This window comes from Oreochromis aureus, linkage group 20 (assembly GCF_013358895.1).
Source record: "Oreochromis aureus strain Israel breed Guangdong linkage group 20, ZZ_aureus, whole genome shotgun sequence".
NCBI classification, from domain to species: domain Eukaryota; kingdom Metazoa; phylum Chordata; class Actinopteri; order Cichliformes; family Cichlidae; genus Oreochromis; species Oreochromis aureus.
The window spans coordinates 26,772,209-26,798,652 of NC_052961.1; the positions used below are offsets into that span (position 1 = coordinate 26,772,209).

Here is a 26,444-nt window from a genome sequence, read left to right on the forward strand (position 1 = left end):
CCTATAATTCGGCTATCAGCTCTCCCCGGGGTCTGCACTGCCTCTGTGTGTGTGTTCAGACAGAAGAAAAGAAAGAGAATCTGTCTGTCTCATACTTTGTTGTTTCAGGCTTTGACATGTCAATTCAATCTTTACCTATTTGTATCTGAAGTCTGGCAGACTTCCTCTATTTTCTTTCATTGTTTTATATTTCCTGCATTCCTTCCGTATTGTGATGCATCTCCAGGATTCAGACAGTGCCCACAGTTTGTTTGTGAGGCATTTCAGACAGGATTTACAAAATGTCAGGAGACCAAAACCTGGGTGACAAACTAAGACTTAGAGCGAGTGCTGAGATCTGTTGCTGGTAAAGCTGGGATGTTGTAGAATTTTGTCGGAGTCTGAGACAAAGCTGCAAACAGAGGCACACAAACCGAAATGGTGGAAGTCAGAAAATGATTGTGAATGTTGTGCTGATGATGAGGTTTTCGTTGTGTGCTTTTATATATTATGGAACCTGAAGTCAGTGCGGATCCCAAACGTTGTTGTGAATGTCACGGAAGCAACCCGAGTAATGGTATTGTCCTTAAATCTTGTTCTTAAAGCCTGGAGAACTATTCCTGAAGACTACTTAAAGTAATGACAAGAAAGCTGGCCTAGGAGAGTTCAGGCTGTGTTCAAGAATAAAGGTGGTCATACCAAATATTGCCATTCAAGCTTCGCCATTTATGGTTGCACATTTCAGTGAATTGCTGCAACTATTTTCCTTTTTTAACAACAGAACTGAGGGGTGGTTTAAGACTTTTGCACAGTAGTGTAGGAAACATATCCAGAAAGGTTTGTGAAATTTGTTATTGATCAGGCCAAAACTTCAACATTTCTTGATAACTTAGCCCTTTCACCATTTGAGTTACAGTTATGCGTATGTGATTTAGTGCTGCAAGAGACAGGTAGACATGGACAACATAGCACAATAGACATCCTAGTACCAGAAGACTTCATGCACATGCAATATATTTTACTTTCACATTTTGTTCCTGTTGGATGTCATTTTGAAAGGATTTCATCACTTTAAATTTTACTAAATAAAACTAAAAATAAGAAACCTATCACCAGACACTTTTCTCAAAAGTAAATGGTTTATTACTCTAGCATTCTTTATTGAAAATTCCTGATAGTGAATTTATAATCAGTATCTGTTTTTGATCATCCCCACACATTCATATCAACAAAAGTATTTACATTTACCTTCAGTGGACAGAAAGTAAATGTAGTTCTTATTTACGATAAAAATGTAAGTCTACTTATATTTTAAGTGATTTCACTAGCTGTTAAAGTTTTGTGTAGTAAAATAGCCTAAGATTGGGCTTTTTGAACACTGAGAATTACTGCCCTGTGAAAGTTCTTGCTGGATAGAAATCGCATCACTGTCACCTCATTCCTCAGAGGGATTCCACATAATTGGGCTATTTCTCCAGTAATTGCTGCAGTCCTCTTTGCCTGATAGCTCGGCTTTTGCCTGTCCTTCACTTGTTTTTTTCCCTCTCTTTTTTTGTCCTTATAACATATCAAACCTCTTTTTTTAAACAACTTTAGCCACATTACACATCTCCTGGGATGCAGCATTTATTACCACTGTGAATGCAATCCAAGCCCCCCCCTTCACTTAAACCCATCAGCGAAGTGATAGGAAAAAAACACATTTTCTCATCAGCTCCAATTTTTGTTCTTTTTTCCACCAGCTTTAGGCACTCACTTGCTGCATCCTTCTGTCTTCAGCCTCCAAAAAGAAGTTTTCTTTATAAAGTATAGAACATAACAAATTTATTAGGCCACCTGTCATGAACAGCAAGACACAAATATTTAACAAAATCTGTCAAAACCTTGTTTAAATCTAAAAATTCATGGATAAAAATATCATTTTGATTAAAGAGCTCACACCTACTGTTGGATTAAACATTACAGACATAACAGACTCCATCCATTCTCTTCCGCTTATCCTTTTCAGGGTTGTGGGGGCCTGGAGCCTATCCTAGTGTCTTAGGGCAAGAGGCAGGGTCCACCCTGGACAGGTCGCCAGTCTGTCGCAGGGCTAACACATAGAGAAAGCAACCATTGGCACTCACATTCACACCTATGGGCAATTTAGAGTTACCAATTAACCTATCCCCACTAACTGCATGTCTTTGGAATGTGGGAGGAAGCTGGAGAAAACCCACACAAACACAGGGAGAACATGCAAACTCCACACATGATTTAGTTAATTACCAATATTGATATAAACCTTACAGTGGGTGATGATTTAATAAACTCGTTAAGAACTATGTAAATTTTCAAAAGCTTATTTTAGCAAAGGTAAGAGTATAAGTGCTAGTCACTTATGCAATTCCACATTTATCCAGGAACAAAAACCACTGCAGCTGGATTCGGTGATAATTTTTCATAACATGATTAAGATTAAGATTAAGATTATTTCTGTGCTGGAGCCCAGTGTGCTTCACATAGATGATCGTTTCCTGAAGACGAAGAATGATGGCTGACATATCTGTCCTGTTGATATTCAACAGACTTTGGACCTGTGAGGACCTCTTGTTGAAAGTGTTTTTTGTCTGTCACACATATACATACCAGTCTTACCAGCCCAGAAACGATCAGTGACATTACTGGCCATAAGGAAGCCCAAAGCTTCTAACACTGTCATTTTCTCTGCCTCTCTATCATCCGCACCACCATCTCTCATCTCTCCTATGCTAGTGACAGTTATAGAATTTCACACCAAGAGGATTTGTGATGCTGATACCCACTGGTTCTGTGCCTGCAAAATGATGTGCTGCGTTTCTCTTGCTTTTGCGCTCTCTTTCTCCCGCTCCCTCTCTTCCTTCTACCTCAAGGCGTTGGCTATGCTGCCAAAACTTGTATCAAAGCACTACAGCTAAGAATCTCCCTGAGCACATGTGCTTGCTTAACTTCATAAATCTTCATGAACTGAGTTGTATGACTTTGAGTTCAACAGGGAAAGTCCAAGGGTAATAGCATATGGTATACAGCACATCTACTTGTACATGTAAAGTTTAGGGTTAAATGTATATGTGTGCTAGCTTACTGCATCGCCTAGTTGTGATTCATTGTACTTGTTTAGCTATAACAATGACTTTTAGTCAGCTTAGCTACCTACAGGTACATGCATTACATGCGAATAACACAGGCATGCAGACATAGGGAACTGACTGGTTAGCTAAATCCCAGGTAGCTTACACTTTTGTTCCCAGGCTCCTAGCCAGTGTGTGGGCTAAATGGAAATGCCCTGTTTGCTTTTCTTTTGGGAAGCCTCCAATGGTTGAACAACAGGTCCATGTCAATTATACTCCAGTTGCTCTGGACCTCTGTTTGCAAAACCAATGCTCATTTGTAGCCTTTTTCTTTTGTGCATTGTCCGTGAAACTCCTCTCAGTGCTTGCCCCAGTAGAACAGTTGAATGACCACCTCGAGGGGGCAAGAAGAATTAGCTTTAGCTTTTATACTCTGACAATGCAAAGACAGGGTCGTAAATGTGTCACTAGTGCGTATTCAGCTTCTTTAAATATAAACATATCCCATAATATAGCAATTCATCTTGCTTGTTCTGTGTTTTCTTCTATAGCTTTAAATCTCGCATCATCAGTCTTTCATGGTTTCATTTGCCTCTTCTCTGTCACCCACAAAGAGGTCCCAGAAAACCTCCCCAGAAGCTGCAGACAAGCTTGTTGTTAGCAGTGACAGTGACTTCCAGCCACATGCCTCTGTGCTGATGATGTTTTAATGTCATCCCGTTTCTGTTCTTCCCTCTTTACTCAAGTTATGGGCATTGAATATTTACCCCTGTGAGAATCGATTACTGCTCTGTTGACGGTTGCCGCAGAGTATAACCTCTCATTAGAGCCGACATATGCTGCGCCTGGCTTTGCTGCCGATGCAAGCTGTTTTTTCAATGACATCTCCCAGTGTTCCCATGGCGTTGTGAGCAAGATCTTACAACACTGCCTTGAAGTGAAAGTTGTGGGGAAAGAACTGCTATTATGTTGGATGGCAGATAGTACAAACTTAGAGATGTGGCAGTGTAATTGCTGGTTGGAACATAATACACATATATATCCATATATGGGGCTGAACATACAGAGTTCAAATTTGTCCTTTTTAAGTTTTGATAAAGTAAAGGCTGTAGCCTCAAGTACAACTGGCCAATTGGTTGCTCGGTATACTTGTCCAGGTTTTATTGGTATTTGTCACTGCTACCTTTGTAAGGAGCAAAGGAGCAAGTGAGCTCCTGTGGAAAAACAAGTCACTATTTGGCCCACCCTGACAGAGATGGCTGTGTTTTTATTCAAAGTGATGGACAGAAGGTTGAGTGTAAACGCTTTGTCATATTTTTTGTTTCATATTGTGACACATTTTTTTTCTGCTGGCAAAGTGTCAAGACTGCACGAAGACCGGTTCAACCCCCAGACTGCTACTATAACGGCATGCTCATATAATAGATGCAGTGGTTATGTGGTTTAGCATTCTCTTGCTGAAATATGCAACACTTTACCTGAAAAATATTTTGTCTGGATGGGAGCACATGTTGTATAAATCTCTCAGCATTGATGATGCCTTTCCAGATATGCCCAGCTTGCCATTCAAAACAAGCTAATATTTTTCTTAAAATCATACATTTTCTAAGTTCAAACACTTGATATGTTTTCTATGTTCTACTGTAAATAAAATTTGGGTTTATAAGATTTTCAAGTCTTTGTCTTTTTTCTGATATACATTTTATACAGTGTTTGAACTTTGGTTCTGTTGCAGAAACAGTCCATCCAGCCATCACTATTATTATGCAATTCAGGGTTGCGGAGCTGTCTTGGGGCAGGAGGCAGGGTAAATTGTGGACAGTTTGCCAATCTGTTGCTCGGCTAATGCACAGAGACCGATAACCATACAGTCTCAGGGACCATTTAAAATGACCAGTTAACCTAACATGGATGTCTTTGGACTGTGGGAGGAAGGCGGAGTATCTGGGGAGAACTCATTCAGACACAGGGAGAACATGCAAACTCCACAGAGAAAGACCTTGGACCTTGATCCAAGGACTTTCTTTTTATTAGGAGACACTACTAACTATCACACCGTTATTGTATGAAGAGTAATTGTTTTATTATTGTTGATTATTGATGGTAAACGTATCTCCTGTAAGCAAGTGATAATAGGAGCAGGATCTTAACAACACCGACGAGCAAAGAACGCTCCACCTGTGAATTTGTACTAGAAAATGACTTAAATAAGACTCAGTATAGCTACAGCAGTATCAGTCAGAACACTTGTTACTATTTTATCTTTAGTTGAGCTTGTCTGTTTCAAAATGTTCAATCAGTCACGGCTGTTCTTTTTAGCTCTGACTACATTTCGTCTGTAAATCTGAATAATTGCAAATTGAATATGGGAGGTATTTGCTCTATGGGGACATGAAGTGGGATTTTTTTTGTTCCAGAGACTGGACTGAAATCAATTTGGAGTTGTATCAAAGCATTGGAGTGTATGAAAAAGGAATTCAAGCTTGAACTGGAAATTCATCATGAACAATGTCCATATTTGGATTGGTTTAGACTGGGGACTGCATCTTTAACCGCAATGCAGATTCTACAGTATCACGGTGGGAGGGAACTTGGGTGAACATGATAGAATATGCCACCCCCCCCAAACCCAAAATGTCTTGTTATACAACTTGGGGATAGGTTCAAAAGAAGTTCATTCAAAAATGAGGCTTTGATTTGGGAGTTAAGGTTGGAAATAAATAAACTGAGTGAAAGTAAAGTTTTCAGTCCATGAATACTGAATGACATGCATCTTGGGATGTAGGATATTTTTACTTTCTCAGCTCAGCCAGTGTTTGTTGTTGCTAAAATATCTGTCTGAATTCCAGCTCAGCAAACAGAATAAATGCTCAGTGAGGAAATGTGCACCATCATTACTGAGAATAAGGGAGGATTTGGATTAAAACAGATTGATTCTTTTACAATTTCATACAAGTTTCTCTAAAATTCTTCATTGGAAGCTTGTTGATCAAAACGATTTCCTCAGCAGTTCTGAGCTTCTATGTTTAGGCTTTGAGCAAAGGGAAATATGTCATTGTTGAATTTCTTCCAACATTGAGTTTCTTTTTTAGCAGAGACACCAGTTTGTGAACCACACTATTCTGTAAGTGCCAGCTTCATTGTTGATGAGGCAAAGACTAGTGGGTGTAGATACAAGCAGACAAATAACTAAACCAAACCACAGATAGACAAGTACCTTTACTTCCCATGTTTTACATTTGTATTCACCAGTGTTTGTATTTGGAAAAGAAGTCATTTAAACTCACCGTGCATAGAGATAAAAGCGATGTGGCCGAAATAGGAATGCCTCAGAGGCTTTGAATTTGAATAAATGGCTCTGTGGTGGCTGATAGCTGGGTCTAAAGATGAACAGGGTCTGCCTCAGTAGGCTGGGAGAAATTGGTTCTATATTTCAAGATAGCTCATGTCTACTTATACCATTTTTTTTTTCTTTTGATGCCGTCATGTTCTTCTTTATGGTTTTGAAAAACAACAGGTTTTATTGTGCTCAGGGACGAATGGATCAGAGAGAATTTGTGGGCCTCTTTATCTTATTCAGGCCTTTGTGCATGTAAATTAGTGTGGCTCTGCTGTAGGTAGGCTGTTATTTCGAATTTGAATGGCACCTCAGAGTCCATAAACAATTGCACCTACCTGGAATAGACTACAAATAGAATCCCAGAAGGTTTGACTGTCCCTTCTGAACTAGTTAAAGAAAAAAACCAAGGTCATCCTCACCTGCATAATCCTATAGAGTTTCTTTATCAGGGGACATTCCCTCCTCTTGAATGTGAGATTTGCCAATCAGGTATTCTGGTCAGGATGTTTGGCTCATTCTTTTTAGAGACCTGCAATATGGAGACTGACACAGATGTGCTTGGAGTGACCACAGAGAATCCAAAGATGGTAAATGGTAGAAATTTTGAAGTCTTTTTAAAATAAAGAAAAACATCTAACAAGATGTATGCTATCGTGATTGGAACGAAGGCAAGCAATCTGTTACAATTACAAAGCAATTAAATAAATCAAAGAAATATGCTTGTGAGCAACCTGTACAGCTGTTACTGTTTTCCTGTCAATATTATTCAAGGATGAAGCTTGATTGCATGTTGACGTATTTATTCTGTGTACCATGTGTAGGGCTTGCTGGCTTGTTTGTTTGTTTCTTTCTCTTTGTACTTATGTACCTTTTATTTCTTGCCATATGAAGTGGCTGTTAATAGCCACATTGATTTCATTCACAGTGATCTGAAGTGAATGCATACCGGGTGCACACTAAATATCTCTGTACTGTGTGTTTTATGTGGTATGGTATTTTTTCACTGTTTTTTAAGTGAGTTAATGACCTGGGGAGAGGGAAGCCATGTGCCTTAAAAAAATCTTAGTCAGTACAACTATGTGTAGAACTGCTGTGTAGTCATGGCAACTTTCAATTTCTTTTAATGATGTACTTTTGTAAGGAAATCATACCAACCTGGTGGTAAATCAGTTTCATGTTTCTAGCTGTTTACTCTCAGTGTCCTCGGGATCCCGGTTTCATAGTCCAAATAGTAAATATGTATTTTGTTCCTAGTTTGATTATCTTTGTACTGCAGTAACTGAAATGACAGCAACATTTGATGCTTCAAGCTGAAGTAGGTACCAGGGGATTGTACACCATCTGTACTTGTTTATAGGTCATTTCCCTGAAGTGATTTTCAACATACGCACACAGTTTAATGGCTATTATAACTATATATGTCATACAAACCATCTTGAGCTTAGTACTTTCTGCATTATGCTTTCACTTTGTGCTGAACTTGGAACATATATTTAAAAATGGGTATTAAAGTCACTTCCTTGCCCAGTTATTATTCTCATTGTTCTGTTACTTGTTACACTTATTACATTAATATTCATAACTTTTTGGAATAGTTATTTTGTAAAATACATTTTTAATGCAAATGTTTATTAATATAGTATTAATGTAAGCATTAATTTGCATACAGTGTTTACTGTAATTTACTTTAAAACCATGTCTTGAGCCATGAAGTATAAGGAGGACAAAAAATGTTGGGGTACCTTTCACCTGCAGATGCCACTGTTCATCAGCTAAGGCTACGTTCACACTGCAGGTCTTAATGCTCAATTCCGATTTTTTGATCAAATCCAATTTTTTTGTCTGCTTGTTCACACTAAAAATAAAATGTGAGAGCAAATGCGCTCTAGTGTGAACCCTCAAAGCAGCCTGCATGCGCAAAAGAAGACGTCACACACAACGCGCTCTGTTTAGACCCAGACCAAACAGTATTGTATGACTGATGGCCCTTAATATAAAGACTTCGGACTTTACCTTTCCCAATTTTGCTTTAAGTTATAAAGTTATTTTGTTATTTACATATGGCCTAATAATGATCCTTATTGCTGTTTTAGAGAGGAGCGGTGCTTCAAAGGATAGTTGCAGATTTCTGTCAGAATCTGCAGATTATACAGTACAAATAAAATGTTCACGTTTCTCCAACGTTGTCTTCCCAACAGTTTCACTAACATCTACACTGGATGGCCAGGAAGCGTTCACGATGTCTTCTCCGGCGCTGATAATTGGCGTCTGTCTTGTGTCAGTGACGTAAAAGACGGATTTAATGCGACATGACCGTTCAAACAGCAGTCGCTTTCTAAAACATCAGATATGTATCGGATTCAGTACCACATACGAAAATGACCTAGGTCGGATTTGAAAATATCGGATTTGTGCCGTTCACACTGTCATACCATTATTGGATATGGGTCGCATAGGGTCAGAAAAGTCGGATTTGATGTGCTTTCGCCTGCAGTGTGAATGTAGCCTAAGTGATTTGAAAGTTTTGTTGTCTTCTTTAAGTAGTACAGTTTAGATCCCAGATGTCTTTGATTGACAAGTTGCTGCCATTGTACCATGTTATATAGAAATTTACACCTTGGATGCCACACATAGGTTACTAAACAAAACAAGATGATGATGGCCAACACTTAAGAAGAGGCAAAACCAGGTTTACACAAATCATTGGCCATGTTATTTTTACATACAATCTATTAATACAATCCCACCTTCATTTTGGCTTAATTTTGGAACCTGTTTTTACTCCGTGTGTTTGTTTTTCTAGGTACTGTATGTCCATACGTCTTTGACTTTACCCAGCACACTGTTGGTTCTGGAGTTGGTGTCATTGTCAACCAGACCAGACTGCTCTCATCAGGCTCTGGGACGAGGCTTCACTGTCCTGGAGCTTTTCACCATCAGGCCAGACACCCCAGCTGCTGATGGGGAGAGAAGGTGATTAGTCCATTCTTAATTCCTCTGCCAGAGGATTAATGAACTTTCTCATGAAGAGATTATTAAAGAGCAGGTGTATTTAGAGTGAAAGAGTTTCTGCCAGAATATTATCCAGGGACTTAGAGTTCACCTAGTTTGCTTGGTCTTTCAAATTTTTAGATCAGTTTTCATGTGTAACATATAGATATGGCTTTTTATTCCATGTAGACCTACTATTGTGTGTAAGGTGTTTAAATCAACTAGGGTTTGCTATGTTGGTAAGTAGTAGAATTCTATGTAGCCTGTGTGTTTTTGTTATGTGGGGATCTATAGGAGTTTTCTTTACGTGTGAAGTCATGGGTGTTGGTGTTATTTTATGTCCTAGGCTGAATCTACATCACGGATCACCAAGAGCCTTGCTTCACCCCCTGATAATGGACACTGTTGACTGTAAGAATACTTTATTCATACTATCTATTTATCAGGTGTATTCACTTTAGGTATTTTTTGCTAGAATACTCTGGCCTGAAAGCTGCTAAGACCACAGTGCATGTCGTCTTTCGCAGTATTTACTTCCAGGCCAGCGAATCTACCTGTTTTTTGACGTAAAACTTTGACACCCACTTATTTTTCAGCTGGGGTTAGGGTTAGAGAAACAGCTGTCAACCAAATGTTTTGAGCTGAACAGTTTTGAACTTGGCTACATTACAAAAATTTGTGCTGTTCAAAAAGTGCATTCTGCCAGTGATTCATTTGCTGCTCATACTATCTGAAGGGATTATGTCATCAGGTGTAACCTTTGGAAAGTTGAATCCATTATGGTAGTGGTGACCTGTTCTGTCAGTTTTTTCTTTGTACAGAGTCAATCTGCATACATCTAACTCACAAAACTAAATGCTCTGTACTATGAGCTACAAAATTCAGGGAAGCAAAATAAAATAGTTGCAGTAGTTATTTTAGGTCAGCTAAAGTGACACTGTGATACTAAAACTTGACTGATGACTAAAGAAGTCTTTGGTGGGGAAAATCAAACAGTTGTTTGCAGTTGGTGCTAGAATAAAAAGTTACAGCTGATAAACAGTATAATAGAGAATGACAACCAAATGTGAAATAGAGATCAGAGATATAGTAATTATAGTGAGATGATGGGACATCAGGAGGCATTGTGTGGGCCCTCTGCCATGTAAAGTGACGCAAAGATGTGTCATTTGTCAACTAGTATTTGAACTTTTTTTTTTTTAGCCAGGTACCATCGCATAAAGATAGCACTTTGGTCAGCTTTCATGAAAGAGGGTGTTCAAGAGAGAAAAGGCAGTGACAGATAGCCACACGTCATACTGTAATGATGATAAAGATTTTTTATGGTCTCTCAGAGCTTGAATCTTGTTTAAAAATAGTGATCATGACGCAAACTTTCAGAAATATTTTCCATTTGGTCGATCACATCAAAGTGCCACAAAGGTGTGTGTGTAACAAACTGAGAACGAGGACTAGAAAGAGAAGAACACTTTACAGCAGAGGCAGTAGAGTTATAATAATAAAAAAAATATATATACAGTTTTTTTTAAGCATGTCATTTTTGACAGATTACAATTCCGAGGTCCATCTACAGTAATATCGAGTAATTGACATGAATCGTTTTCAAGGACAGTGCTCAAGCTGACAGTTGTTTTATTAACATAACATCAAGCATTACATGGTAGAATCCTCACTCAAAGACTTTAAGTGACTCTGGGACCATGGGTCACAGAAGGGTGCAGCTGCACCTTTGTGCAAAAGAAGGGCAAGCTCCAGGATTTCCTTCTGGTGAAGCCACTCCTGGCAGGCTTGGAAAGTCCTGTTTTAAGATGCTTTTGCCAACTTTTGATCCTTTCCCCTGGGAGAAATGTTTCCACTTCAAAACTGTTTTAGTGCTAATGGAAAAAGAGACAGATTAAATAAATTCTAGTACATTATGACATAATTTTTTATAACCCTATCCTTTTTTAAATTGACAAAGAGAAGGTCTAACACAACCTGATTCCCAGAGTGGGCATTTCTTAGTGTAGATGATCTAGTCATCAATTTTGCAAACTTATATAGGCTGACAGAGGCATCCCCTACCTGATGTTAGAGAGGTGTGATGTAAGGGGGTGTCTGACACCAGCAGTTGTACCGACCCTAAAGCCTGCTTAAGCCACACATTTGAAGCAGACAAGACCTTCATCACCTTGAAAATATTTTCCCAGGTAGCACTTGGTCAGTGGGTTATTGACTATATGACCTCGATGTTTTCTTTTAAGGCCATTTTTTCCCCTTTGAGACAAAGTGCAGGTTTTCGCTCCCTGGTAAAAGCTGACAGTTTTGGTTATCCGGTTTACCTTAGATTTAGAGTTGTTTTGGATAATTCTTGCGTTTTCTGCTAAAGCACTGGGTTGATCTAGAATTGTCTTTGATTGACTTAAAGCCAAGGCTATGAATTACAAAACAGACGTGCCTCACAGTATGAATAACACGGTGCCCAGTGAGAGCCAGAGTTCCTGTCTTGGCTATCATGTCACATGAATATTAGAAAACCTCCTCTCAAACGGACTGTTCTGCTCTCTGAATTATTAAACATAAGCCTGTTGTTTAGTGGAAAGTTGCTTCTTTCTTTTAAGAGCCATGTTGCTGCTGCTGTAGCTCTTTTGTGTCCAAAGCCTTTTTTCTTAACTTTTAATAACTTTTAGTTTCATCCACTCTGACAGAGACCCACAGTCCCTATCTGCTGGGTGACATGGAATACTTAGGAGTGGTTTTATTATTTTATTTTATTTTATTTTTTAAATAAGTGTCTAAAAATATTTTGTGCAGAAGTGAATTAAACACGTTCTTATAGTGGCCATTCATGTCTTATGGTGTGGAAGGATTATAATGAGAAATCATTCCCTAGAGGATGTTTCTTTTTACCCTTCATTCATTAGCAATTCCACATTATGTAATTTCCCTGACTTTGTTTTTGAAAGTACTGTGGCTCTGGAGAAGGATAATATCTTTTTTTATGTCTTGATGTGTTGCAAATGAGTCTGGGGTTAAAAGTTGAATTAAATAAAAATGAATGAATTTAAATAAAAAATGGCTGGATTTCCACACGTCTGCTATATTAAAGAGATAGCAAGCATTATAAACCCTCTAATGCTTGCTTGATAGCAACCATTAGAGGGTGTTTCCTTACAGTAATTATAAAAGCTGCTAGCTTAAGGGCGCACACATTTTAGTCCAGAAATGACCACACACAGCAAACGTATCACTTTTCCATCTCTATGCACTCTATGCAGTCTTGTGAAAAAATAATAGCACACTTACTGGTTCCATTAGGAATAAAAGGGTAAGTAGCAGGCAGGTGTTGCTATATAGATACACTTGATTAACTGATCTTCAGTAAGTGTGACCATCTGAATAAAATAACAAGTTTTGACAGCCTGCTGGTCTGGAGCGCAATGCTACAGTTTTCTCAAAAGTGGACATCCAAGCAAATTCACCCCAAGGTCAGTTTGTGCAAAGCTCAGAAATTGCAAGAAAACCCAAGAGCTACCCCAGTTAGGATGTTAAATGTTAAAGTTCATGACAGTGCAATTAGGAAAAGAATGAACTGTAATAGCGTGTTTGGAAGGGTTGCCAGGAGAAATCCTGTTCTTTCTAAAAAAGAATCTGGCAGCAAAGTTGTATCTCAACAAAAGACTTTTGCAACAATGCCACTTGGACAGATGAGACCAAAGTGGAGATGTTTGGCCATAATACACAGTACCATGTTTGGTGAAAGTGAAACACAGCATATCAGCACAAACACCTCATACCAGCTCTCAAGCATGGTGCTGAAGTGGTGATGGTTTTAGGCAGTGTGTGATTTTTGGGAAACTTTATCAAATACTTTTATCAGAATAGAAAGTGTGTCATACAGCTCTCGCCATGGCCTTTCATCTATATCTTATAGTTAATTTGGTGTCTTTAATTTTTTTCCAAGGTCAACTTTGACCTTGGGAGCTAATGATCAAGGTTAAGGTCAAACACTTAAGCCAACCGAGGTACTCATGCCCCCCAAGGCCTGGTATATTGTTGTGAAGTTTGAAGATGATCCATGAAAAAATGTGGATAATATAAAGCTTTTCACATTTGGTGTGTGACCCTGACCCGATTTTCACCTAAATTAAATCACCTTTAGCTGTTATGGGTATAAACCATCACACAAAATTTGAGCATCATGTCAGACAGATAGACGGAAAGACAAATGAACAAATGGAATTACATAGTCTCTCCCTTTGGGGGGGAAAAAGATGAAAGGGCTAAAAGCTTAAAAAAATTACAATAAACAAAAAAATCTGTAGTATTTTTTTCTCTTGTCTATTGATGTATTAAACCTTGTACTGCTTCCATTTATGTGTTTGTGATTGTGTGTAAATACTGTGTGAAGCTGCCTTATTCAAAAACATCAAGAAAACTTTGAGCCATCTATACACAATAGTGCTAATTTTCTTTTTGAGGCCACCACTTGTACTTTATCTGTAGGCACACTCAGCCGGACAAGCATTCTTTCCACTGTTTGCGGGGAAAAATGCAGCCTTTGTCAAAACAATCTACTGAGAATTGTTTGCTAAATCACAATATAAAGCCTTAAAATGAATCAGTAGCAACATTTGTTTCCTTTTTGCAATTTCTCATGGGAAAATGCATTCATGGGATTCTTCTCTAAGTAAAAATAAAGATAAATCAGTGGAAAGAGTGAGTGAAGCGTACGTTTGAAAATGGACCCAATCAATCTCAAATGTCAGCAAATTCAAGTTCATGTGCTTTTGGACAGGAGAAAAAGAAATGGGATTTAAGGTTGTGACAGATTTCTACAGCCACATTCAAATGACATTATGGTCATGCTACGCTTTTACTTGACCAACACACTATTACTTTGAGTTAATTAAAGAGGATTCATTTCTTTAATATAACTTATTACGAGATTAGGCATACCAAGCAAGGGGGAAATGCATTTAAAACTGACAGTCCTCACTGACTGACGCTCTGAAAGTTTATAAGCCCATTCAACATGCAATTTTTTGATGCTAGAAAACTTTAAGTTGGCATTTTTACAGAGCTACCCATCCACTGATGTGAAGAATATCAGTTATTTGCAAACTGTCACCTAAAACCACTGAAACATAAATGTGAGCTTTTAAAGCCCCACACATGCAGTACATTGTGTTCTGTGTATGTTTATATGGAAAGTAAAGGTTAAAGGATGTATTTAGGCGTTTCACAGTCTGTTATAACAACATAATTTTATAAAGATAATGAATGCCTAGTATTGCAGGTCCTAGTGCCAATATAACCAGTGGCTGTCTGCCTCTGGTTGAGTAAAATGGATGGCAAGACAGGCAGCTGTAGCAATAGTGCTCTGCTGGGCTTCAGCTGAGCTAATTCTGGTCAGTGAACTTGTGCTCTCAACTATGTCTGCTGTGTCGGTCTTTTTATTATAACTGTCAAATAATGTAAATTGGTGTTCGGTTACTTTTGTAGTCCATATAAAAAGTCTGTACTCCACTTTTGGTGAGTGAAATTCTTGTTTTTTTAACTATATGTCTATTAACAATTACCAGATATGTCTGGCGATGCACTTATACAGTCTATAGATGCATCTTACTAACCAGGATTTCTAGCAAAACCTTAACTAAGTGCTCTACCATATGATCTAAGTATTGTGACAGTGATGAGCTAAAATTCAGGCTTCAAAACGGATATCACAAACCAATATGAGATGCCACACTGGGCTTCTGTATACAGTCTATGGGGATTGCAAAACTGGGTTATTTAAATGTGAAGCACCTGCAGTGTTCAGTGATAAAATGAGGGGAGAAATATTATTCTGAAATGCTGAAAGACACTTTAGACTCATTTGAAACTCGTGATACTGTGTAAGCAAGCATCTTTTTTTTCTTTAAGTGTATGTGAATTGTCTTGACATTTAGATTTTTTTTTACTAGACCACATACGCTTAAATTGTTACTAATTTTAGGCATAGGCTTGGTGACCTTTATATCAGAAAACCAGTGGAGCAAAGATGCAGACAAAGCAAAAGATTAATACGACAAAAGTATTTTCACACCAGCCCAAGCTACTTTGGCTTTAACTTCAACTTCACTCTTCCAGCGCCACCTGTGGGTGAAGTACCTCAGTCATAATGTGATGAAATGTAATTCTTTTTTAAGAATGGTTTTATTCATGTTCTTCTGTTTTTTGCTGAACAAACACTGGCAAAGTAAATAAAAGACACCTACCTAATTCTTGTCATATAATTGAAATGGACATCAGGGTAAATTATCTGATAAATAAGGTCAGATGTTGGGAAAAAAAAGACTAGTGCAGCCTGGCCGTATTAAGAGAAGACAAATAAAAGTGTTTCATGACTCTGAAAACATGTCACCTTAGATAAACACACATTTCATCTTCCAGCTGAAGATAAAGTTTGCTTCAATGGTTAAACACTGCTCTAGTCTATAAAACACAGTTCATATAAAAGGCGTACAATTGTCCTTCCGTATTGAGTTTCATTATACAGTTTGAATTGGAGAGAGCTTAAGACAGGAGAAAATGGTGGCAGCGAAGAAGTCAACCCCCCCCCCCCATTTTCCTGTGCTGGAGTCGGGGTCAAGAGGCAGGAAATGGGAAAAGGAGGAAAAATGAAAGGAAGGAAGTTGCCGTGGGGCTTTTGAAAGTCTTAAAGGATAAAAGCACGAAGGGAGGCAGTATGCTCATTGGCCTGATCTAAGCTTCTCCTCTCAACCAACTGGGAGAAAAGGGGAAGACGCAGAGAGAAGAAAAACTGAAATGAGGATCGAGAGCTGCTCTGGGGACCTGTTAATGTGATGAGAGGACACACAGATGGTACATTGTGTTCACATTAGCATAGCCTTATTTGAAGCCATGATGCATTAATTTATTGTGTATGTCTGAGCATAAGGGGATAGAAAGGTTGTGTCATGAAAGATTTTGTCAATTACACACTTAAAAATCCTATCTGTGGCCAAAAAGGAGGTTTTTCAGTGCTTTCAGCAGAGTTATTGCTGTAAATGCTACAGAAGTGTTTGCTTTCATCACTGCTATGTTTAGTTTGAAATTAAACAGTGCTTTTTATCGGATGCAACTCCTTGAGGCTCAAATTGAGCTAGGTTGAAGTCATCATCATGTTGAGGTTTTTCTTGCTGTTATATCTCTTGTTAACTGATTAAACACAGCACTGGTCGCAGCTACATCAACTTCTTCTAGTAGCCAGGATAGGCTGGTGCCTATTTGCATCAACATTGGCTGGAGCCTATCCAGGCTACTATAGGGCGAGAGGCAGGGTACACCCTGGACAGGTCGCCAGTCTGTCGCAGGGCCAACACACAGAGAGAGAGAGAGACAACCATTCACACTCATGTTCACACCTAATGGCAGTTTAGAATCATCAATAAACTAAACCCCTTTGGACTGTGGGAGGAAGCTGGAGTACCCAGACACAGACACGGGGAGAGCATGCAAGCTCCACACAGAAACGCCCCGGGCAGATGTGGAGTTGCTACGAGGCAACAGTGCTAACCACAGCGCCACCATGCTGCCACCTGACAGTAAAAAAATATGTTATTATTGTGACGTCTTTTTAAAATAAAACGACAGTGCACATAATACAGTAATCGCAATACAGACATTTTTCTCTCATGCGTAGAACCAACTGGGTTTCTGGTGGGATCGGGTGGTGACAGTGACCAGTGAGCCGTACATTGTTGTGTGGCTTTAAATGAGGCAGCAAAGCAAAGAATTTGCATCAACAGTTTTGTGTAATCTGACTTACTTGATGAATCACTACAGGCCTATTAGAATTCATTTTAAGATAAAATAAATGTTTTAAATTTTTAAGTGTAATGTGAGTGGACAAGTACTGGCAGCTAATAGAACCTTTGATGTGAGGCTTGAGAGAGAAATTTGGACTTGTCAGATGACTTGGATTTGAATCTACTTACTTAGTTAATAGTCTGGGAGCTCAAATTACCCCCCAAAATACTCAAAAATTCCCTGCTGAATAGCTCTGCCAAATAGTCCTGAGTAATTAGCTATATCACCAATGTCATTATGATTTAATGCACACACATTAGGAAACTGTTAGATCTTGATTTAGAGTATACTCTAAATTCTGATTAAAGAAAACAAATTAAAAAAGTCAAAATAAAAGGAATTGGTTTCGACAGATAAACCAGTAGCTCTGTAGATTTCTATCCAGTGTATCGCCTCCCTGCAGCAGTCCAGATGATTCAGATGTGCTAATTATTTATATATGTGCTAGTTTCTGCTCTTAGTTGTTGAATATTTAAGATTACAGCGTTTATGATTTATGCGTCTTCACTTGTCTGTTGTATTAAGTATTAAATGCAGATTATTTTTATGCCACCCATCTGTTTTAAAGACATCCTAGTAATCCTAATAGTAAATCCTAATAATCATATTGGTAATGATTTAGTACCTTGTCTTATAAATACAGCCAGAACATTGCACTTATTAAAGAGAATTAACAAGGTCCCAAAAGCGATTGATCCTCTTCTCACTGATCCCTTTGTATCTGACAGGTGGTCTCTACACCCTTGTATACAATGTTTCCCTCTTCATCATGTCTCAGACGACAGTATCTTTCCCTCCCGCTGGTAGTTACCTTAATAGCTCACCTCACAGTTGAGTGATGTCATTCATTATGCGCCTACTTCACAACGCTGAGTATTATATCGCTGTCGCTGTCACACTGTGATCTCTGATTCACCCTGAACCTGAATGCAGTACAGTTAAGCCTGATTTGTAGACACAAGCTGTGGTACCTATTTATCATTCAGTTTAAGCAAATGAGCATCTTAAAAACCAAAACGACTAAAGTTGATCTGATGTTTCTTACACTCTTCCAATCAAAATGACATAGCTCAACTTGTACTGAAAAACTCTGTAACCTAACATAATGAATTATGTATTTAATGTAGTAAGTTTGATTCACTGCAAAAAATGAATATAAAATCGAGTTTAGCCAGCAAATGTTAAACTAACACGTGCCCCTGTATGTGCTTGAATTTCAGTAGTGCCTAAGCTCTCATCTTTATTACTTCTTCTACACAACCTTCTCCCAAAACCACTACCTCTGTTTGATGCCGAGCCATTTTTTTGTTATTTTTTTCCCCCCCGCTCTCCAGTTTCTCGGTTTCACATCTCTTGCCAAGTTGCTGCTCAACTGACTCTGCGGTACCACACTCTGCTGTAAGGAAATTTTGGGGTAGTTTTCTAATCTATGCACAGCATCTGACTGAAACCCAAGCTTGATGCATAATGAATAACAAGAAATAAAAGATGAAAAAGTTGCAGACACCTGGGCACCATCTGTGTCAAGAAAGTTCTGTGTTTCATTTCCCTCTTCCTTTCTCTGCCCATCCTACTTTTTTTCCCCCCTCCTGTGTGTAAGAAACACCCTTTCAGTGAGAGCTGCTGTTGCCACTAAAAACGTCTGTAGAACAGTTGACACAGTGCGACAATCTTAGAATTTTCCCCAAACCCCTTTTCTTCTTCTTCTACTTCATCTTTTTTGTTGGCTTTTGACATAAGCACTTTTTTTGTACTGGTAGAGAGAGTTAAAGGGTTTGTGTGGGATGAGTCATGGACAGGGAGGGGAGGGGAACACAGTGATATACTCCATCATCTTCTTTCCTTCTCAATCCCCTTTCAATGACTTTAGCGATAAAGGTATGGGCTCTGCCCTGAAAATGGATAAAAAGATGTCTACATCAGAAATGGACGTTCCGTCCATCCTTCTTGGGACTTCAACAGCTTTTCATAAAAATATTATTCTGTGCAGCTGGACGAGAAAAACTAACATCGTTTGTCTTGCTGATTTTTTTTATTTTCATTTTTATTTTTTTTAGCTTAAATATACATGTTTGTGATAGATTTTTATATGAATGAACTTCTAAATCACAGTTTGTTTGTTTTTTCTATCTTCCAAACTCTGATGCATACAGGGGGAAAAAACAGCTTCTGTGTGGCTGAGATTCAGCAATTTTTCCAGACTACTGGATTTTGAGTAGTTTGTCTTATAACTGCAGTGCTGCCTCATCATATTTTGATGCCTGGTGCTTTGGTCTAAAGAAGAGAGTAGATTGGGTTTTTGCGGACACATTCACAGTCATTGTATTTGTATTAACATATACCATTAACAGTCTTTAATCCTTTGCACAACTCCTTTGCAAGGTGAAAAAGGAAATGTACAAATCTGACGAGAGTTTCAAACACAACATTGTGCCTTCCACAGAGCAGACAAAAGGGTATCCATAAATAGGATGGGAGGAGTTGCAGAGAATATTTTGGCAGGGCTCATACTGTGGAAGATCTGAAATGACACAAAGGTAATCCTATAAAACCCCAACTGCAGGGGGGTTACTTGTCGGAGTGAGTGCTCGCAAGCATTAAAGATCTTTAACCATACTGCAGTGCTGTTAGGGCTGAGCTCATTTTTAACCTTGTATGTAGGAAACATACATTGTAGTGTAGTTTGGCCTTTTCTGACTGTATGAAGTTGTGATGAAATTACAAAATCAAAAAAAAAAAAAAAGAATGAAGATGGTAATTTTTTTAATTAGCATTTTTCAAGGCAAAGTGGTAGAGTTTAACATCAATAGCAAACCAAAGTCAAACAGTCTATTTGTGTAAGCGGTTAAAGTTAAACTGTCTTCAGTTGGATCTGCCCATTTAATTTTAATCACATCTTGAGCTCTGGATTCCCTGAAAGTTTGTAAAACACTGCAGCACTCTGTTATGGATCCAACTTGTGATGTAAAAAAATCTTTGTCAATTTTATATTTTTCCTGAATAGTTTGAGGCTGAAGACATGGTGGGTGAAGAGTTAGCAACAAGGTTATGATCATTAATTAAAACTAAACGAAAATAAAACTAGCCAGGAACAAAACATTTTGGTTACCTAAAATGAAAACTAAAATTAAGATTATATAATTTTGGAAAGCTAAATAACTAAATAAAAAATATATAGGGGTATTTGTTAATTTGGTAAAATATGATTAAGTGTTTATTGACACTTTAGGGTTCTACAAGACTGTAAATCATCTGCTTTTCAAAACATTTTGTGTTTTTATTCTAATACCCCGATCTTGCCCCTTTAAATATACTATATAATATATTTATATATCAGTCATATCCAGTCATGACCACTATCATTAAAAAAACAAAAAACAAAAAACATTATTTCCATTTGTAGACGTCTATATTTGCTGGTATAGCTCTGTTCTGGATGTCACCACTCACACATGAAAAGTTAGATATGGGCATTAAAAACAGGACAAGGATCATATGGGGATGAACTGGGTTGACCAGTTGTTACTGCAGGTCACTGACCAGCCTCTAGGCCAGTGTGCCTGGGGCTTTAGCAATCGATTTCACAGCAACTTCCAGCAACCACTTTCAAACTATCAAGGAATTTGCATTTTTTCCTTGCAATTGGGCGTTTCCTGGTGAATGCCAAACACTCCCTAAACCTATGTGACTGGCGCTTAATTGGATGCATAGAAATATATCATCCTCTGATTTTGCCAGGATTGCACCTGAGCTTGACTTTGTGGCCTGACTTAATGCTATGTTTAATTCTTGTATTATGTCTCTTGTAGTAATTACTGCTGAGATACCATATCACATTACATTCAATTGTACAGATATTAATGATATTTTGCAGAGAATTAGATTAATATTTTCCTCTGTTGCACCCTTGTAATGCCCTTAATTTACAAAAACCAAAACAAAGAAAATAACCAGAATATACCCCCATCAATTAAATGCTTTCAGATATCAGCATATTCTACTATGTGTTACCCTTACATTCCTCAATGCCATTGTCTTGAAACAAGCTACTGAAGTGAATGGAGCATCATGTATTGATTGTTACTGATGCTGTTGAAGGTGCAGTCATTAACCCTGTCAGAGAGAAAGATTGCAATGCTTTGCCAGGCTTGAAGGAAACCAACATACGCAGCGCATCAAACTCCACTTGACTCACCTTCCAAATGATCTGTGCTTTGTGTTGATGGCAGGAGTTGTGGGTCGTTGCTTGTCATTGGACGACCTCCTTGAATGATGACGATGTCTACTTTATTGCTCATACCTTGTGTCTCATCTACGCTGCAGTGCTCCTCTGGACGAGCGTGTTTTCCAAGTTGAATTGTTGTCATTTCAGTTTCAACCCTGGAAAATGATGCTTGGAGTGTAATGGAACATTGCACATAAGTCACGAACAGCAAAAATGGAATATTGAAAAATGAAAGCGTCTATGTGTGTTGGGTGTCAGGTGAATCCCTGCTTCTGGAGAAATATTAGACTCCATCGTGCTAAGGAGATGGCTAACATTTTTCTGGGCAGGTTGGGGATAATGACAGGGTAAAACAGCATATCTTTCTCATTTGGATTCAGAAGAAGAGTTTGCCTATTTGTCATGAAATGCGTGCAGAATATTCGACGTAAATTTGCTCTATGTCTCCGTCTGCAGATCACAGTGTCTTGAAGATTATTGAAGGAGCACATTTGGCCTGTGTCCTGAAAAAACATCCTGCACTGGATTCTGTCCTGCACCTCTTTCCAGAGAATGGCCTTGTATCCGGGGAAGAGAACATTCCTGGACTAGTAGCTTCCCCAACAGGTAAACTTTACATCACTGAGAAATTTTAGGATCTTAAGGCCCTTTTAAATAGGACATGCTGCGGCCTGAAACCCATTCTTTTCCTTTGCTTGCACCACCACACAATAATGGTCACTCGCCCAACTTTGACTGCTACATGCTGTGACATACCTTCATGCAACCAATAGAAATAAAGCCTAGGGCTGTTCTAAATTCAACCACACAATGTACCAAAACTGAAGAAAGAAAAGTTGATTCTGTGCCTATTTGAGTTCAGTAAACTTTGTGACATAAGTTTACGTTCATATAAGGACCTCGGGAGGAAAGCAGTGTGTTGTGGAAAATAGGGACAGCATCTAATCTTTCTTCTTTATCGATGTGAGATACATGTTTTGAATGACTGGGAGCTGGCGCATCTAGTACATGGCGAGGAGTACTCGCGTGTACTTAGTTATGCACTCCTCGTCAGAGTTTGTGTTAATATGTCAGCCTGCAAGAGTACAAAGCAGCATGTCAGTTAAAATACGTATGAATATTCATTGTGTGAACTACTTTAGAAAAATATTGATACGTTTTGAGATCAGCGTAAAATGAAAGCTCTCTAATGAATTGAATATCTGTAAGTCTGAGTTTTGGTTTTTACAGCTGGATGAATTCAAATCGTTTGCCTTCAGCTTATGTGGCTGGATTGTTATTCTCATTAAGATTATTTTAAACACATTAAATCCTAATGACTATCATGAGGCCTGTGAGCAGGAGAAGTTACTTGTTAGTCATTGTGTTGACTAATCAGCCTACTTTTGCCTTTTACTCATTTATTCAATATATGCTTCTACAGACAACCCCCCCTAAAAAGGTTGGCTGTTAATGTGGTGTGCCTTTGCCCATCTTAAAGCGTGAATTCACAACAACATAAATGCTGAAGCACCTTGTGAAATATGAGACCTTACAACATTTCAGAGAGAAGGATAAAGCCCTAATCACACCACAAGCCTAGAGAGTGTTTTAGGACCATCTGGCAACCACTGGTCACAAGAGAAAAATGCGTAATCTTCATTTGGTTGGCGAGTGGTTGCTGCAGGTTGCTTGGCGTTGCTAGGTGAAGTTGGCTGCACAGAAGATTATGATGCTTCATGGAAAACTCCTTGCAATTGCTTTGCTCACTAGCAAATTGCTGTGGTCACTCACATTCTGCAAGAAAGATTCCAGCTTGTCTGCAAACACTTGCTAAATAGTTGCAGAACAGTAGTGAAAGTGAAAAGTGTTACACAAACCAAAAACAGAGACCGTTCACCTTCAGAAAAAATGTTTCACCTTTTGAAACATGTTAGCTTTAGTGGGAAGTTACAGCAAACATTCTTTGTTTTCAGTCAACCTTTTCAACTTTTGCAGTAGTTTACAAACAAGTTGGCCTCTTCCATGTAAACGAGTGGCTGCTGCAATTTTCTACTATCCAAAGCAATTATGAGGTTTTTGTTGTAGCACCCTCTTTGTGACCGATTTCACCTAGCAACTGCAGCAAGATCGGGGGGGTTAGGCCTGGGGGACTGAGGCTTGTTTCAGTGGGAAGTAAAGGGGGCAAAAGTGAGCCTAGAGAGCATAATTGTGCAGCTACTTACCAGTTAGTAAAGTATTGTGACAGATTGAGAATTTTATTAGGTGTACCTGCACTCATGTGTACTACAGATTGTGTGTGCTTGTTGCACATTCGGTCCCCGTTCAACACCCCAGTGAGTTTAGAGTTTGAGTGACGTCACCTGAGTAATATGACACGGCTCAGTCAAAAACATTTAACACGTCATGTCTGATCTTATATTATATAGATCAACCGCTTCTCACTTTTCTCCTTCAAGCTGTCACAATAACATACGGGACATTCATCATAGTTATTCCCTTTTTTTACAAACTTAGTTCCATCAGAAGTTGAAATGTCTGCAGTACTTAGAAAGTGAGTTTCTAAGGGGGAATGTAATGAAGTCTGACAGTGCAGAGCTATAATCATTGGGAGTCAGTGGGAGGTATGGTAGCAGGCTAATCCTCTTCATGTTCTGGGGCTGTGAGCAGCAGAGACCTAAGCTGCCTTTTAAGACCACAGCCACTGGCTTGATATTCACACTGCATTCAGAACAGTCCAACTCTGCGCTCCTGAGACAAGGGCTGCAATGAAATGCTCAGTGGCTGCATTACTCTTGAAGAGATTACAATCACACTGGCTATTTACTCTTTGTTGTGTCTGAAAGGGGTGATTGTGGATTCAGACTTTCTTACTTCGTCTGTTTGCTGCAGTGCTCTCTTCATTCAGTTTGGATTCAATTAACGCCAAGTATCCAAAAGGAAACTGTTTTTGTCGGGTTTTTCTGACAGAAGCATTTCAGTCTTTCTCTGGTTTAAATATTCCAGTGACTGGGATTAGAAAGCTTTCCACAAAGCATTAAAGAAATGGATGTACTAAAAAAGGACTGAATTTCCTGATCCAGCTCATGGAGATGCCTATGACAAAGAAGGGAATATGATAATCAATAATACAATCAAGTTTAGCAGTTCTGTTACATTACATAACATATCTGCATTTCCTATTCTTTCACTAACTACTACAAAACCTGAATGGATATATATGTGTATATATATATATATATATATATATTAGGGGTGCAACGATACACAAAATTCACGGTTCGGTTCGGTTCGATACTTTGGTGTCACGGTTCGATATTTTTTTGATACAAAAAAATGTCCATGCCTTTTTAATTTGTCATTAATTAAAATTATAAATATATATTTTAACTCAAAAGTATAGTTTTTAAATGTAATGTTGCTGAAACAACGAAATAATTAAAAAAAAAAAAAAATCTATCTGATCGAGAAATCACTCATCTTTGGAAAAGAGAGTTTATTACAGAGAAATGGCTCTTTCCAAAATAAAAGCTATACTATACGCTTCTTCTGGGGTATATTCTCAGCAGCATATTAAACATATCAGGTCCCCATAAGGAGAATCATGTGCTAACGGCTGTCTAAATGACTCGGGTAAAGTTTGTAGCATGCGTGCTTGTTGTTTTTGTCTGCTTCCACTTGTCTTTGCACTAGGATGATGTCGGCGTAAATGTGCAGTCATATTCATTGTGTTCCCACTAGTGCTGTCAGTGTTAATCTCGTTAAAGTGACATTAACGCCATCACCCCGCAAATCTCAGTTAACGAGTTACAGCGGATCGCCCTGTGCGTGAGGCTGGACGGCGTCAACACGTTAACTAGCTAACTGCGCTAACGCACTAGTTCCCACCAATGTAATTGAACATTGCGTGGCACATCCAACATACTGTTTTATACTGCGCTCGACAGTGCAGCCTAGGCGGAGTAGTCGAACGCAGATCCACTGAGCTCTCAAGACAGACAGCATCGTCAGAAGAAAAGTTGATAAAATAAATAAAAAATTTTGTATTGTTCGATACATATGCGTACCGAACCGAAAGCACTGTATCGAACGGTTCAATATCGATACGAGTATTGTTGCACCCCTAATATATATATATCTGTAACTTGCTTAATTATGACCTCTTATTTCAAGTCAGTTACAGACATGCAATACAGGGCTGAAGGAACACTGTGTTGCTGTATACCAAGGAGAGTGTGTTAGATGCCACATATATTTCTATGTGATTTGAAAATTCTCAATATCTCAGAAAATGACGGCTATCCATCTTCCACAAGCAGCCAAAATCTGTCTCTTAAGATGTTAGCCAGCTTAGATTCAATTGTCTTAGACCATGTAGAGGGGCGAGATATAGCAGCATGTCTTTGAGCTCTTTTTAATATGTCAAACCAGGACAGAAACCTTTCTGTGGCTGTCCTGGCAGTCACTATTTTCCTGACTGCTGAGCTACTGAAAAATTCCCTTGCTTGGAAGTGTGTTATATTACTTGCTGATAAGTACATATTAACCACTTTCATACTTTCAAGTCCTCGGTTTGTTCTATATGAAGTGTTTGAAGTCCTGTATATGCAACTGTGGTCAGACATTTACAGACTCATCATGGACATGAACATCATGATAATGTTGTGCTTTTAAAAATGTCTTTTCCCACGATATAATAATTGTACAGCATGAATAGGTTTAATGAAAAACAAAAAATGGTTGCATGAGTTTGAATATATTTTGTATTTTCTATAATGCACACAGGGTTAAAATTATACATACAGACTCAAATACTTATATAGACTCCCCCTAATATTTGGTTAAATACCCTTTAGCATGTCGTGCCTCAACCAGACAGTTCAAAGAAGTCATTCAAGGCCTCAAATACAAATGTCATTCATGCCCAGGATTAGTGTATGTAAACCTCTGACCATAACTGCAGTGTATAATGTAGATCCTTTAAATGTTCCAGATTGTTTTTAAA

The 26,444-nt window shown here is 38.5% G+C and overlaps 1 protein-coding gene across 2 annotated transcripts in view; it reads left to right on the forward strand.

Annotated features, from left to right (window-relative positions):
• The window catches only part of nphp4 (nephronophthisis 4), a 163,234-nt gene that overhangs the window by 13,634 nt on the left and 123,156 nt on the right, over window positions 1-26,444 (forward strand). The window contains exons 1-4 of one of the 2 annotated variants that reach the window (XM_031755240.2): window positions 7,670-7,723; window positions 9,212-9,381; window positions 9,746-9,810; window positions 21,917-22,066. In XM_031755240.2, the coding sequence (XP_031611100.2) occupies window positions 7,709-7,723; window positions 9,212-9,381; window positions 9,746-9,810; window positions 21,917-22,066 (400 nt within the window). In that variant the 5' untranslated portion in view covers window positions 7,670-7,708. Of the gene's footprint in view, window positions 1-7,669; window positions 7,724-9,211; window positions 9,382-9,745; window positions 9,811-21,916; window positions 22,067-26,444 lie in introns of those variants that run through there. The other variant, XM_039604039.1, reaches the window with a different exon arrangement.